General features: G+C 52.5%; 5 protein-coding genes across 5 annotated transcripts; 2 read left to right on the forward strand and 3 right to left on the reverse strand.

The window, feature by feature from the left end:
- Window positions 1-109: 109 nt before the first annotated feature.
- BDV17DRAFT_263979 (MRX complex nuclease subunit) lies at window positions 110-3,025 on the reverse strand. Its single transcript, XM_073757964.1, has 2 exons — window positions 2,805-3,025; window positions 110-2,752 (listed from the first exon to the last, which is right to left on the reverse strand). Exons 1-2 carry the CDS (start codon window positions 2,818-2,820, stop codon window positions 369-371), a joined length of 2,400 nt encoding a protein of 799 aa, XP_073615485.1. The 5' UTR covers window positions 2,821-3,025; the 3' UTR covers window positions 110-368.
- Window position 3,026: 1 nt separating this feature from the next.
- Window positions 3,027-7,302, forward strand: BDV17DRAFT_263981 (F-box and WD domain protein). Its single transcript, XM_073757965.1, has 2 exons — window positions 3,027-3,646; window positions 3,705-7,302. The coding sequence occupies exons 1-2, from the start codon at window positions 3,340-3,342 to the stop codon at window positions 6,743-6,745; spliced, it is 3,348 nt and encodes a 1,115-aa protein (XP_073615486.1). The 5' UTR covers window positions 3,027-3,339; the 3' UTR covers window positions 6,746-7,302.
- A 1-nt stretch (window position 7,303) lies between these two features.
- On the reverse strand, window positions 7,304-9,853 carry gel2 (1,3-beta-glucanosyltransferase gel2). The gene is made up of 5 exons (XM_073757966.1): window positions 9,539-9,853; window positions 9,100-9,459; window positions 8,914-9,044; window positions 8,440-8,824; window positions 7,304-8,382 (listed from the first exon to the last, which is right to left on the reverse strand). The coding sequence occupies exons 2-5, from the start codon at window positions 9,106-9,108 to the stop codon at window positions 7,489-7,491; spliced, it is 1,419 nt and encodes a 472-aa protein (XP_073615487.1). The 5' UTR covers window positions 9,109-9,459; window positions 9,539-9,853; the 3' UTR covers window positions 7,304-7,488.
- On the reverse strand, window positions 9,833-11,084 carry BDV17DRAFT_263991 (TOM complex receptor protein TOM20). Its single transcript, XM_073757967.1, has 3 exons — window positions 10,890-11,084; window positions 10,576-10,821; window positions 9,833-10,519 (listed from the first exon to the last, which is right to left on the reverse strand). The coding sequence occupies exons 1-3, from the start codon at window positions 10,945-10,947 to the stop codon at window positions 10,311-10,313; spliced, it is 513 nt and encodes a 170-aa protein (XP_073615488.1). The 5' UTR covers window positions 10,948-11,084; the 3' UTR covers window positions 9,833-10,310.
- Window positions 11,085-13,713, forward strand: BDV17DRAFT_263992 (exocyst subunit EXO84). The gene is made up of 3 exons (XM_073757968.1): window positions 11,085-11,666; window positions 11,742-13,032; window positions 13,086-13,713. The coding sequence occupies exons 1-3, from the start codon at window positions 11,279-11,281 to the stop codon at window positions 13,483-13,485; spliced, it is 2,079 nt and encodes a 692-aa protein (XP_073615489.1). The 5' UTR covers window positions 11,085-11,278; the 3' UTR covers window positions 13,486-13,713.
- The last annotated feature ends 446 nt before the right edge of the window (window positions 13,714-14,159 follow it).

Below are 14,159 nucleotides of genomic sequence, written 5' to 3' on the forward strand. Positions count from 1 at the left end.
TTGGCATGTTCATTCTTCGCAGAGCAGCGGCTTGGACATAAGGTATCAATGGATATCGATGTCTAGGTTGACGTCTTGGGATATTACGTACATATGTTGTAGATCAGCGCAACGGCTAGCCGCCAGAAGCTACTAGTAATGCAACTAATCTCTTGCATACAGATCAGATAAGGTGAGTAAGAAAGAAGACTGAGAAAACGACCAGGTAAATTTTCAATTTGGAGGGGTATTGTCACTAATTCCTAGGTATGGATTCAGTATCCGCATAAGGACAAAGACCAGGTCCGTATGCACGCTTATCTGTGGAGTAAAAAGGAAAAGAAAACCACTACTCTCCTTCTAGACTCAATTCACGGGTAGGTCACCTCCTATCTCCTCCGCCGACTACTACTAGGCATCGGCTCAAACCCATCACTATCATCGATATCCTCGCTGAGAACACTAACGCTTCTCGTCGTGCGGTTTGGTCGCATCGACCGCGTGATGCTACTTGCCGCTGAAGCACCAGCACCAGGCCGTTGACTGGACTGTGAACCGACGAAATCCAGCGTCATCTGCGTCTGCTTGCCTCTTCCGCGGCGGGCGGCGGTGGTCGTTTGGCTGACTGTGTTTGAGGATGGAGCGGGCGACGGAACAGCCCGTTTCGTCTGGCGAGTTGTTGTTGTTTTCGCCTTTGTGGTTGTGGTTGCTGGTTTGCGAGCTTTGGAAAGTGGTTGTTTGACGAAGAGGGCTTGGGAGTCTTCGTCGGAGACTTCGTCAGAGTCGCCTACTTCGACTGGGACTTTGGCTTCGGCCTCCGGCTCTTCATCATCGTCGAGCATGACGACGTCGTCATCTTCGTCGTCTTCGTCTTCTGATACAGCGCGGCGGCCGCGCGCTCGGGAGGTGGTTGTTTTAGGCTGCGCAGGTTTCTTGGTTGTCGCGGCTTTGGCGGCGGGTTTGCGCGTTGTGGTGGCTGCTGCGGCTCTCCCTCCCCTGCCGCGGCCACGGCCTCGCGTTGATGTTCGTGCGGCTGGTGCTTCGGTACCGTCCTCGCCGGCTTCAATCTCGTTGGGGTCGCTGCCTTCGTTATCAGAATGAATGAGAGCGCCGGGTTGATCTTCCCAGGCGCCGTCGAAGTCTGAGTCCCAGTTTTCGGGCTTCGGCTTGAAACGTTTCTTGCCGCGTGTGCGCTTCGTGGCACCCTTTGAGAACATGTCTTCCATCTGCGTGCGGTATTTCACCATGGCCTTCTGGAGGGAGCTCTGTGTGCCTGTTTCCTCGTCTTCGACGTCACTGTCGCGGTCGAGTGAGAGGAGATGTTTGATCTGGCCCTCGAGGGACTCATTCACGAACATCTCCATGGCATGTTTATCGTCTTTGTCGATAAATTGGGAGACGGCGTCGCCGAAGGAGTTTTGCGGGAGGATGGAGAGGGATTGCGCGGCGAGGAACTCGCGCACGAGCTGCTCGACTTGAATTGTGTCTAGGGTGGAGAGGTGTGATATGGTCTCTTCGTCGAGCCCGTCATCTTTTTTCCGAGATGTAGGGTTTTTCTTCTTCCGGTGGAACTGCACTACGTCGTTGACGTTGGCGACTTTGCCGACGAAGCGGTTTGAGAACCGCTGTGGGTTTTCGCAGTCGAAGCTCCCTCCTTCAGGAGTCGACGTTTCGACACGCAGCCGCACAAGCGGCAGGGGTGCCTCTAGCTCCTCATCTTCCTCTTGATCGCCGTGTAGCTCCAGCCAGTCTGCCTTGGCCTCTTCAATGAGTTCCTCTACGATAGTCATGAGAAAGCGGGTGACTTCTGTGCGGTTATTTTCTTTGCGCGCCAATCTCTGTGCCCCCTTCTCCTCGGAAAGTACAATTTCCCGCATCACGAACGGACGTACTGATTTGAGCCGAATCGGCTCGCAGTGCATCTCTTTTCCTTTAATGCTCAGAATGGCAACATGTTTCGGGACAGCTTCACCAGGAACCAATGACGTCGCGACAGAAGAGCCCGGCTGCATGACGCGGAACTTCGTTTCGGGGTTGATGCGTGGGTTGATCAAGCTTTCGTGCTCGTGACCCCAGATGACAAGGTCAAGAAATTCTGGGAGGAAATTTTCAGGGAGATACCCTGTCGCTGTATATGCATGGTGGTTTTGGTGGACGCATATCAAATTATACCAATCTTCCTTCTGGATTCCCGGTCTGAAGAACTTGACTTTACCGTCTCGAAAAGTGCGGAACAACCGCTCGTCTCGCACATTGCTCATACCGTAGAGCGCCAATTTGGTTCGACCTTTCTGTAGCAGCACCGGTTTGAGCTGAATGTTGTCCGATTCCGGCGTTCTTCCATAGTAATTGAGTAGACCAGATACCTGTAGGATATCCAAAGCGGCAAGGTGACCTTCTCCGGATGGGTCGTCATGGTTTCCGTGAATCGAGAAGATGGGGATTCCGACATTGATATCCAGATCCTCATAATTGACGTGGTTGAAAGCACCTTGAAAGTTCTCACTGGCGTCACTGAGTAATTCAAGCTCACAAGGCTTGTCACCGAGACAGTTCATGCGTATTGAGCGCATCACTTGATACATGGATTTCCGAGAAGGCTTGTTCTCGTGGAAAAGATCGCCTGCCAGGAGCACCATGTCCACATCACGTTCCTTTGCCAGGCATAGCACTTCGTGGAAGCTCTTCCAGCTATCATCGCCCCTGATAGGATCCCGCTCATTGTAGCCGACATGGTTGTCTGTTGAGACAAGGATGCGGATCGTTTCCGCGTCTGGGTGATATGAGCATGGTACCTAAAAATTGGCGGGATACCGAATTCTTACCTCCGAGGCTGGCCATTCTATGTTCTAACTTCGAAAATTAGAATTTTGGCTCAGAGGGCCCTCAATATAGTCTGCGGTGGCAGTAGGTAGCCAACCATTGGCCTCAGCAGACGCTGCTGCCTGGAAGTGATTTCTTATAGCAGCTTCAGGAGCAGTTTAGTGAGTCTCATATAGGCTTGGTGCATCGTCTATCATCCTTTGAAAATAGAATTAGGTACTTTGAGTGGAATCGGAGTTTCATGCAACTCTCTTGATAGCAGACACGCTCTGGAACCGCCATAGCGCGAGATCACGTGATGAACGCGAAACTTGCAATGGAGGCGACTCCGTCAATCTCCGAACAACATCATCTTCATCTTCCCCTCCTCGTTTCCCGCTCTTCTCTCCCCCGGTGAACATCGCACGTTCTCGCAAAGACTTCCGCCTTAATCGCACGCTTTCCACGCTCGCCTCGCTTCCAACCATCCGGACTGACCCAGACCTATACCTGGCTCAGTCGTCATCGCTCTTATCTTTCACCCCGCGACCACCTTATATGCAATCAGGGCCTTCTGACGTTTCCAATCGCCCATCTACAATAGACCCATCTTCAGAAAACCTCTTCCATCCCACCCAGCATGGACATGATTTTTATGGTGGCTCCCCAGTCTCTGGCCGTCTCCCCGAAGGCGCCGGAGACTCTGACTCATCGGTTGGCGACCTATCAGTCCTGAATGAGTTCTCGCCAGCAGCCGGTCGAGTCGACGAGTACGAGAGAAGCTTTCGAAATCTGTCGGATCCTGGGTTCATCGTGATACCATCGGCGAAACAGTCAGGCTTGTCTCTGGATGCATTTCCGAATGGTGCGTTTTGTCCAATCACCGGTACTAATCCAGTCATGTGCCTAACATATGGATCCAGAGGTCTTAACCCATATCCTCTCCCATTTGCCTCCGCCGTCCCTGTCATCCATTGCGCTGGTCTCACGTCGGTTCCACAGCCTTGTCACCACCCCTCATGCGTGGAGGATCGCCTTCGCCCGCTACTTCCCTGGCCCCGCCGCCTTCGAGGGCACTGAGGACTCAGATCGTTTGACATCGGACAAACGATATTTCTCGAGACTAACTGCACTGGCATCGTGGAGGAGCGAATATATTCTTCGAACTCGTCTACTGCGATCCCTTTCGCGAGGCAAACCGGGCCAGATCGGAGTGTCCAAGAAGAATGCGCAAGTTCGATCCGCATCAGTCCGCAATGGAAGTGCGATCGCGACGTACACTTCTCAACTTTTGTATCCTGTCAGCCATCTGAACGGAACCTTTGGGAATGACTCTGCCAAGAAGGAGCCTCTCTTTATCCATGGAGCCTCGGAGCAGTGCGCTGTGACCGCAAGTGACCCCTCGACCGTCAAGGTTGGCACTTGGGGTTTAGCAGATCACAACTTCTCGCGCCACTTCGCCGACTCATTCCCAGGTGAGGCTGAATATGGCCTGGGGCCTGGCAATATCGTTGGAGTGCCCAACTCTATGGACGTCAGCCAGCCGTACGGTATGATCTACGGCGAAGGATGTCCACAGGGGCGCATTTACTATCTGTCTACCGCCGAGCAACGAGGAAGGTTTCTGGGCCTTCTCAGTGACGGCGGCTCACATCCCCAAGCCGGTATCCCTGCTATCAACCACATTACGACCGCCATCACCGCAGTATGGATCGCGAAATCGTCCGAAATACTCAAGTTGACTGGCGGCTTGATTGGCATGTTGTCTGGCTCTTCTTCGGGAATTCTTACGGCTTACGCCTTGGGGCCTCATCCGGTCTATGAGAAACGGTTCGAGAGAGGTCAGACTACTGCTCGTTGGGTTCTAAGCCCTGGTGTCCCTATTGTCGCTATTGCGGTGGACGATAATTATTCGCTCAAGCGTCAGCAGCGTGGCCGGATCTGGGCGGCGGCTCTCAATGCGCTGGGCGAGGTGTTTTACCTTTCTGATCTACCTCAGCTAAACGATCCTATGCCACCCAATCTAACGCCCGAGGCTGCTGATCGGCTGGCTTGGAAGACCGGCCGCAGTGTTCGCTGGGAACTAGTAGAAGTCAGCAGACGCACTGCTCGACCCGATCCCTTCAATCGCGAGCTTGTTGACGGCAGTTACAGCCCGCGATCCTCTTCAGATTCAATGAAGCTCAGCGACGAACAGATAGCGGCAGAGACCAAAGAGATTGAGCGATTCATGTCCTTCAAACCCAAGCATTTCCGCAAGGTATGCGAGGGTTGGGATATGAAGCGTGACCTCAGAGTCGACTTTGCTGGGGGTGATGGTCATGGCGCGGGCGAGTCATTCATTGTGATTCAACGCGGCGACGGTAAAGACCGCAAATCGTCTGTCCTGAGGTACACTCGGAAGGTTCGACAGTCTCATGTGCCATTACCCGTTCCTCAGCCGCATATCCCCACGCCAGTCGTCACTGCCTCTTCTATCTTCGGTGGACATGCGACTACTACAGCTTCATCTGCCGCAAGCAGCTCCCCACCTTCTCGGGCTTCAGGTCAACTCAACGAGACTCGTTGCTCCCCTTCGAACACGGAATGGTACATGTCAGGATTCAATTTCGATGATCGGGAGTCCTTGCAAATAACGACCAGCGCTCTGGACATTTCGACCTATGCCGTGTTAACCCCGGATGAGGACCTTCTCATGTCGGGTAGTTCCGAGTCTTCCTCCGCCGTATCTTCACCCCTGCCTCATATGCAAGGGCCTTCTGGCTCTGAGGTTCCGGGGCAGCGTGGGCGGTACATGGCTGTTGGCACTGCTACTGGATCCGTCTTTGTCTGGGACATTCGTTCACCATCGTCAAGGAACCCCGAGATCATAAATTCTATCGCGCCGATTCGTTGCATATTCACTGAATCGCCAAGAGTGTCTTGTGTTGCTTTGACGTCTCTGTATCTCGTTCACGGTGGCAACGATGGACTTGTGCAGGCCTGGGATCCTCTCGCTTCCACCACTCGTCCGATTCGGACCATTAATTCCCGTTTCTCCACGCGGGCACGCCGACGGTTGGTTCAAGCCGAAGCCTCAATTAACGGTGTTGGAAATAATTTCTACGCGACGGGAGCTATAAGCCTTGATCCCGACCCTACCCGCTTGAGGGGAATGGTGGCCTTGGGAACGCACCTCCGCTACTGGTCGTATAGCTCCACCGCCGCGGACCAATACAAGAGCAGCAAACGAAGGTTCCGTTATGGTCAACGAGGCAACAACCCAGCAGCTGGCGGTCAGCGTTTCAACAACAGCGGGCGTGGAGCTATCAACGACTATATCCACGACGAGAAACTGGAGATGGAGAGACAAGCGCGAGCCGATCAGAAAGAAAAAGCCCACCTGAGTAACCGGTTCGGGATTGATCTTCTGGGTCCTGGCGCGAGCGAAGAGGAACTCCTTGCTTACGCGCAGTTGTTGAGCCAGGAAGCATACAGTAGCGAAGCTGCGAAACGTGGTGACTTAGCAGACGAGTCCGTTGCCAGTACTTCTCCTAGCGACACTATCGGACCCAACGATAGTTCCTTTGCGCCCGATGAGCTTTCGTCAGCTTCTTCTCCATGCAACGATCCCGTCGATGACCTAGACCCGGAAATTGCGGAGGCTATCCGCCTCAGTCTGCTTGACGAGAATCCCGGCCAGGGTTCGTTCGACTCACCTTCACCGTTCCCTGTCAAATACTCGACCGCCTCACCGTCGGGCAAAAGCGCATCTTCTCCGGCGAAACTCATTGCAGAGAGTAGCCGGCAACAGGAGATTGATGATCTGGACTTAGCCATCCAATTAAGCCTCGTGGAGAGTCATGGTCATGATCAGCATCAGCATTATGAGCCCATATCCCACCAAGACGAAGAGTTCCCCTCGTTGCCCGCAGCATCGCCAGCTTCAGCCAAGAACAAGGGCAAGACCCGGATGGCGTGGTGATGATTTATCGCTTGATATATCGTATTGATTCTAGTTCCGGTTGTTTTGTTCATTATCATTCGCGTTTTGTGCGTTTCTATTACCATTTACTTTTTACTTGCATCCATCTAGACCCGCATTGACTGGCTCTGATAGACAATCCAAATGCTTATTTGCCCAGCTTCATGTGCTCATACAGTAGCAGATCGTCGACTCAGTCTTTGAATCCCCGCTCGTGATTCAATCCGTAGCGTCTCCAAAGTCGCTGTTTTCGGATCATGTATCCCGACCAATTTACCCTTGTGGTTAGTCGCACCCTCTTAAAATCTGTACTACGAGACCCTGACCAGGAATGCGCAATGTTTGACCTCAAGGGTCGCGCTTGCCTTGCCCGTCATACCTGCCTTACAGACCTTTATTTACCTTATGGGTCGCTCTTTTCTCGAGATGTCTCGGAGTGAGGTATCTGAAAGGGAAGGTACGCCTGCCTGCTGTGGTGGGGAGTGGGTTGCGCTTTCCCAAGTAGAGACGCGACAAAATTGAAGAAGCCCGTGGATGTCATTGAAAGCAGATTATGACACATTTATATTATGTATAGAACATTGACAAAATCATAGAAAATCAATTCATTGTCACGCCGGGAAAGATACACGAGAAGAGTATGGAACCAACGAAAGCGAGATATTTTAAGAATGAGATAAATACAATGAAGAAAGATGGGGTTAAAGCGAAATCTCTAAGCTGGGGGCCAAGGCGATGACATTTTACAGCATGACCAGAGCGAACAGGGTGGCGGCAACAGTAGCCAGGCCAACTGGGACAGTGACCATGCCAGCGGCGTTGGGGCCGTCTTCCTCGTCGCTGCCGGAGCCGGAGCCAGAGCTGCCGCTGGTGCTGCCACCGGGCTCGTTGGAGGCGCCTTCGGCGAGGACGTTGAGGCGGACACCGGTGACTTCCTCGCCGCGGTGGTTGTAGACGGTCTGAGGGATGTCCTCGGACTCGACGTCAACGAGCTTGCCGGCATCGACGCCGTCGTAACCGTCGTCGATGAGCTTCTGGACACCAGGGGGCTTGGCGGGGAGGGTGAAGTTGCTGCTGAAGGTGCCGTTCTGGATGAGGTCGGCGCTGCAGGTGACAGGCTTGATATCGGTGTGGCTGGAGTTGGAGGCACGGATACGGTCCATGTCGAGCTTGGCGTACTGCTCCTTCAGGTTCTCGAAGTCAACGAGAAGGGAGATGGTGCCATTGTCGTTGAGCTTGACGAGACCGTAGTCGTTCGACTCCTGAGTGTACTCGTAGACGAGACCGCCGGAGAAAGCCTGGGCCATTTCCTCGCCGTAGATGGCCTGGACTTCCGTAAACTTGCGGGGCTGGACTTCGTTGCAGCCGTACTCGGAGAAGAAGACCGGGATGGTGGCGTCGGTCATCATCTCGGTGAGGACGTCGAAACCAGAGCTCTTGTAGCTGGCATCTCCGCACCACGAGTAGGAGTTGAGACCGAAGAAGTCAGCGTGAGACATTGGCTCATCCTCATCTTCGCACATGAAGTAGTTCAGAGTGTCCTCGAGGATAGGACGGATATCAGCGGCAGAGTAACCAACGGGAATGGGACGGTCGAGGTGCTTGTCAATGTACTCCTTCATGTCACGTTGAACGGCCTATCGCCAAATTAGCCATGTAAGTCTGGGAAGGTTTGGAAAGAACAAGTGACATACACGAATGTATTGAGGGACCTCCTCAACACTGTCCTCGTTGATCACCTCGTTTCCAGCGAAGAAGGCCAAGGTGTTGGGGTAGTCCTTGAAAGCCTCAATGATGCCAAAGACCTGGCCGTAGTAGTCCTTGTTGTAGGATTCCCAGGGAGCAGTACGGTCAATGTAGCCAGGGTACAGCGGTGAGTTGACGTCGAGGATCATGTAGATACCGGCAGCATTGAAGATGGAGACACACTCGTCGTGATTGAGCTCCGGCGCCAAGTTGTAGATACGGATGGTGTTGACACCCAATTGCTGCATGAGCGCAGCATCACGCAAGCACTCATCGCGCTCACTGAGAGGGTCGGATTTCCCGTCAACTGCAGAGGTACCACCGGGCTGGTAACTGTTGGAGATAACGACGATCAGCACCACCGCTTTCTCTACCAAGTAAGAAGATCGAATATCCCCCGAGAGATCTATGTAAATCCTTACTCGACACCAAGAACCTGGAATCGATCACCAGTCTCACTGTTGACAAAGTCCTTGCCTTTGACCTCAATGGGGACAACAGCGTTTGCGGTAGTCGCAAGAGCGCAAGCCGCGGCAAGAACGCGACCGTAGGTCTACCACTTGTCAGCGCCTTCTCTTCCAACGGTGAGTAGTCGAAGGAGAACGAACGGGGATCATTTTGTATAATTGAGCGATTCTACTCAAGGCTTCTGTAGTAAAAATCGATGTGGATGCGGTAAACGATTGTATAGGGTTGCCCCCGGGAAGACCCTGAATTTCAGTATTGAAGGAGTGGCGGCGGTACTGACAAGACCGGGAAAGAACGAGCGTGGAAAGTCAAAAAAAATCCTAAGAAGAATTAAAGTCGTCAGGAAGAAGAAAAAGCGTTGAAGAAGCGATGAAAAGTGAGTAAAAGAGACGACCACGGAGAGATCAAGACCATGGAGCGAATTAATAGAGCGCCAGGGTCGCCCCTCGACCACAACCAAGAAAGCGACATACCCGAAACGCAAACAAGAGCTGGGCAGCCTGGGCAGTAATCATGGCCATCAGCACACAGCCACTGGTAGAACGAGATGCAAAACTAGGGTGCTGGGCGGCGGCATACCGAGAAACTAGCTCTCTCCCAAGAGCCCACCAGCGATCCACCTCTCTCGAGTCCCCTGAAAGGGACTTATCAATTGGAGCTTGGCATCCATGAGACGATGAAACCGGCAGACCGCAGTGCTGAGGAAACCCCAGCCGAAGATCTGCGGAAGTCCAATTGGACTTGTAGGAGCGTGGTAAGCAGAAGGGATGCGACTTGGTTGATGGATCAAGGAGAACCTGAGTATGTTGTGAAACAGTGAAACACTGTAATTGCAGCACGTGAGTTGAGTTATGCAAATGAGGTCACAAAATTATTAAACATAATCTATCATCATGCAATTTTCTCCCTGCAACTACAAAATCTCTAGAATACAGCCCGGGCCCCTCACAGGGGCTTCCAGGGAAATCAAAAATAACACAAGTCGCCAATCCCAGCAACCCACAAATCATCGGGGGAGGACGAAGCCGACAAAGAAAGGGGTAGAAAAGTTGGACGAGGACGAGAAAAAGCCATGGCGCCGAGAGAATTCCAAGCAGTCCGCCACGTCGGGGCGGCGCCAAGGCGCGATGCAGCTGTACAGGCGAACGAGGAGATGAACAATAGTGGAGAGGTTGTCCACGCCCAAGGTCATAGCATAATAATTATAACGTCAAGAAGGCCCATGGTTGAGATCATGACCAGGCCACGACCCAGCGTGAGCCAAAGACACAACAGACTGAGAAAGGCGTCGACGGGCCAAAAGTTCTATGCCGAGAAAACTGGGCGGACAAGGAACAAAGGTGTGGAGTTCTTATTCGACGCCGTGGTGGTCAGCACTGCCACCTTCGCCAGTGAAGCTGCCGTTGAGCTTCAAGGCAGGATCCAGAGCGATCATTTCAGCCAGAATCTCCAATACCTCCTTGGGAACAGTCTTGTCATATATGGAGATCAGGTCCTTCGGCTGGGGGTAAACCTTGAGCGCCTTGTAGAAGGCTAAGGCAGCCTCGATCTTGTCTGCACCTAGAATTGAGATTTGAGTTGCTGATATACTTATCAAGCAAGTCTGATACACATACCTTCCTGGCAAAGACCTTCACCCTTGGCAACTTGACCCATGAAGTACGACTCCTTCTCCTCGAGGTCAGTTGGGAAACCATCTTCCTTTGCTTGCTGCAGAGCCTTCTTGATGTTTTCCCGTTGTTGAGCACCCTGGGCTTCCTCTTCCTCCTTGACAGCCCGTGCCAGTCGTCGGTTGTTGCGCTTCAATGATTTCCGGAATTCGGGGTCCGTCTGTCTCTTGTGGTCAAAGTATACGGCATAAGCTATGCGAAGCAAGCGCAAGTTAGAAATGGCGCGTTCACGTCAATGATGGGCTGATATCAATCCTTACCCAGAAGGCCGGTGATGATAGTGCCGGCAGAAGCGACGGCGAGCGTTGAGGTCTTCATTATGACGCGTGTGTATTGGAAAATAGAGGAACTTCGGCGGGAAGGAAAATGGCAACGTAGATATGTGCTCTAAGAAGACAATGTCGTGTGATGAAAACACCTGTTGGAATTGCGCTGCCTTGAAAGCGGACCTTGAAGCTCTTCGGCATCGTGACGGGAAGCTGCGATGGAATAATTTTGAGCCTGACTCTGGGGATCATCATTGTTCCGCCTCGGCGTTTCTCTCCTGCTCGAGCTGGCCCTCGGACACCACCACTCCTCTCCTGGTCGAGATTCAAGCTCGCTACTTCCTCTGTCTTCGGTTTCACATATCTCCCGACCTATTTGAATAATGGAAGGCCGGGGACTTACCCTCCGCAGCAAGTCTCGTCGACCCCGTCCCCAGATCAGTGCGCCCAAGCCCATCTCCGTTCCGCTACCCCAGAACCACCAGGCCGCCGCTTCTGGCTCCGGCAATGCTTCCTCGGGCTCCGGTTCGCGCGATTATGCGCCGTCAAACCATGCGACATCCGATCTTGTAAAGCGAAGATACTCAACTCGTTTCAACCAAGTTCCTGACCTCGACGGTGCTCCTCCGGTCCCGAGTGTACCGCAAGTCCCATCCGCCTATGCGGGACTTGGACCCCCGCAGGCGAGCCGGAAACCGCCAACGGAACCCTCAGGGCCACCCGAGGTTGATCTCACTGTCCTACGGGATCCAAGCTTACCAGTAGACCGATGTGAGTTACACTCCGCCTCCTAGCTCCAACATCATTCTTGGCTCGTGTACTGATGCTCCATCCTTTGGCACTTAGATGTGACCAACTTGCTCGCAAATGCTTCAGAGGACGACATCAGACAGTATCAACAAGATTTGAAGAGGCTAAAGAACCGAACATCAACGGATTTACAGCAGAATGTATATCAAAACCGCACCCAGTTCATCAGGATCAGTCAGGAAGCGGATAAGCTGAAGGGGGAGATGAAGACTCTCCGGTCTTTGATGTCTGAGCTCACTACTGCGTTGGGGCAGACAGCTATCGGAGACGCGCCGAACCCCATGTCAACCGCGGCGGATGAGCGGATGGCGAAGCGCAGCAATCGCAGCTCGGTCGCTAACCTCGAGAGCATGTGGAACGTTCAGCTCCAGACATTGTGGAAGACCGTTGAAGGGTCGCAGAAGTTCCTTCCAATGGTTCCTGGTCGACATATTGTACTCGAGACTGGAAACTGGGCTGAACTCGACTCTGCGACGTGGAAGCCGAGACGTCCGGTTCACATTGTACTTCTAAATGATCACCTGTTGGTCGCAGCCAAGAAGCGGAAGCGAGTTGACCAGAGCAATCCCAACCATCGTGGACCGGTGCCTACCAAGCTAATTGCGGAAGAATGTTGGCCGCTGCAGGATGTTGATATGATTGATTTGGGTGCCAACGTGGGCACTGGCGCGGCTCGCGAGGAGGCCGAAGATCGCGGCATTACAAATGCCATCAACGTTCGAGTCGGCTCAAAACCGTATACATACCGTCATGATAAACGAAATAGCTCTGCCAAGAGTGAACTTTTAGCGACGTTCAGGAAGACGGTGGAGGATCTCCGGCGAACCCTCCGCTCCGAAACTGAGACAGCGGGAAAGAACGGCGAGTCTCTTGGTTATATGAATGCTATGAACAACAGAAACTCCTTGCTGTACTCACCAAAACCAGATCTCCAGGAAAACACAGAAAGCTCCCGTGACAGGCCCGAAATCCGCATTGACGTCGATGGAAAGCAACAAAACCTACGCTGGGTCGATAATCAGGTAGATGAACTTGATATCGATATTGCGCTCCAACGGTTCGAAGAAGCTGTTTCGAATATTGACCGGTTGCGCAAATTGGCCCGAGGCCTAAAAGGGAACGCCGTTGCACAAGATGTGATCAACGTCAAGGTCGACGAACGAGCTGCCAGATTGGCAGGAATGCTGTCGCGATCTCTGGTCGACACTCATTCTTTCCCAGTAACAACCAAGACGAATGTTACCTGGCTCACCCGGCTAGGCTTCGAGGACCAGGCCCGAGAGTCCTACCTCAAGGCTCGATCCGATAACATCTCCAAACGCATTCGGTAAGCTGATTTCCCTCTCTAGCTGTTTATCATAGCTAACTACCATCCCACAGAGCATGCATATTCGAAGGCGACCTCCCCCTCTACATCTTCCAAATCTCCTACGTCTACTTCACCCTCATCAAAAATACCGTCAGCACATACCAACAATGCTTCCCCTCCGTAATGACAAGCGCGTGTATAAAATGGGCAAAACACCACCTCGACGGCTTCAACGCTCTACTCACGCGCCAACTATCCAGCGTCCAGCGCGGCACAATAGTCTGGCAGAAATGCATCGATATCGTGCATGAGCAGGCGGGGATCCTGAATGAGGTCGGCGTCGACTTTACGGATCTGGTCGCAAGGGGACTCGAGATGTCTGAGGAGGAGAAGGCTGCTAGACCCGAGATGACGAGGTCTGAGTCGTTGATTATGGGGTTGGCTGATGCGGCTACCAATAAGGAGCGGTGAAGGGAGGGGGGATGGACTCGGCTGGTCTGGTCTGGGTAGAAGTCGGGGGAGTAGTCTATCAGGACTGTTACTGTTGTTGTCACTGCTCTTTAGCCCGTTGTTCTTGTTCATCTGGTATGAAACATAGAGTACAGGCTTCATTAATTTCTAGACTTCTTGACGCCAGGATTATACCAGTCTCAGAACACCAAAAATGATGTTATGTATTATGTACATTTCGCTTTTCTTATTTATAATCGATCACCGGCAGGTCATAGGCCCGCCCCAATCCAACCAATCCAACCTAACCCAGTTCAACAAGGAAGTATACTAACGTAATCCACGGGCGAACCGCGCTTACGGGCGAACCGCGCCTTTTCACCACTCTTTAAAACTTTTCAGCTAATAACACTCTTAAATCTAAATATTTCCTTTAATATCTATCATATTTATAAAGCTACTTATTAATACAGCCTCTAATAGTATGTCCTATAGTCCTGCAGCCACTGCAGCGTGGAGGAGCACGCTGGGAAGGTAGATAAACCTGTTCTTGAACCCCCCCCTCAACTTGTGGTTCCAGCTGCTGAAGACGATCCTGACCTTCCTGTACAGTTAAAAGGGTATTATTACCTAGAGTAGTACGTCTCCTTGCTCTTTTCTTCACTTTCCGCTCGTTTTCAGCTCGTAGGACCCTA

The sequence above is a fragment of the Aspergillus undulatus genome, assembly GCF_047715775.1.
Source record: "Aspergillus undulatus strain CBS 261.88 unplaced genomic scaffold BDV17scaffold_25, whole genome shotgun sequence".
In the NCBI taxonomy this organism is placed as follows: Eukaryota; Fungi; Ascomycota; class Eurotiomycetes; order Eurotiales; family Aspergillaceae; genus Aspergillus; species Aspergillus undulatus.

Excerpts from the sequence above, each read along its gene's own strand:
- BDV17DRAFT_263981 (XM_073757965.1), top strand. The coding sequence starts at position 3,340 with ATGCAATCAGGGCCTTCTGACGTTTCCAATCGCCCATCTACAATAGAC. Across the intron at positions 3,647-3,704 it reads TCTGGATGCATTTCCGAATG|AGGTCTTAACCCATATCCTC; the intron begins GTGCGTTTTGTC and ends ATATGGATCCAG.
- gel2 (XM_073757966.1), bottom strand. Across the intron at positions 8,825-8,913 it reads TTCCAGGTTCTTGGTGTCGA|TTACCAGCCCGGTGGTACCT; the intron begins GTAAGGATTTAC and ends TATCTCCAACAG. Across the intron at positions 8,383-8,439 it reads AGGTCCCTCAATACATTCGT|GCCGTTCAACGTGACATGAA; the intron begins GTATGTCACTTG and ends ATTTGGCGATAG.
- BDV17DRAFT_263991 (XM_073757967.1), bottom strand. The coding sequence starts at position 10,947 with ATGAAGACCTCAACGCTCGCCGTCGCTTCTGCCGGCACTATCATCACC. Across the intron at positions 10,822-10,889 it reads TATCATCACCGGCCTTCTGG|CTTATGCCGTATACTTTGAC; the intron begins GTAAGGATTGAT and ends TGCTTCGCATAG. Across the intron at positions 10,520-10,575 it reads TGAAGGTCTTTGCCAGGAAG|GTGCAGACAAGATCGAGGCT; the intron begins GTATGTGTATCA and ends TCTCAATTCTAG.
- BDV17DRAFT_263992 (XM_073757968.1), top strand. The coding sequence starts at position 11,279 with ATGGAAGGCCGGGGACTTACCCTCCGCAGCAAGTCTCGTCGACCCCGT. Across the intron at positions 11,667-11,741 it reads AAGCTTACCAGTAGACCGAT|ATGTGACCAACTTGCTCGCA; the intron begins GTGAGTTACACT and ends TTTGGCACTTAG. Across the intron at positions 13,033-13,085 it reads AACATCTCCAAACGCATTCG|AGCATGCATATTCGAAGGCG; the intron begins GTAAGCTGATTT and ends ACCATCCCACAG.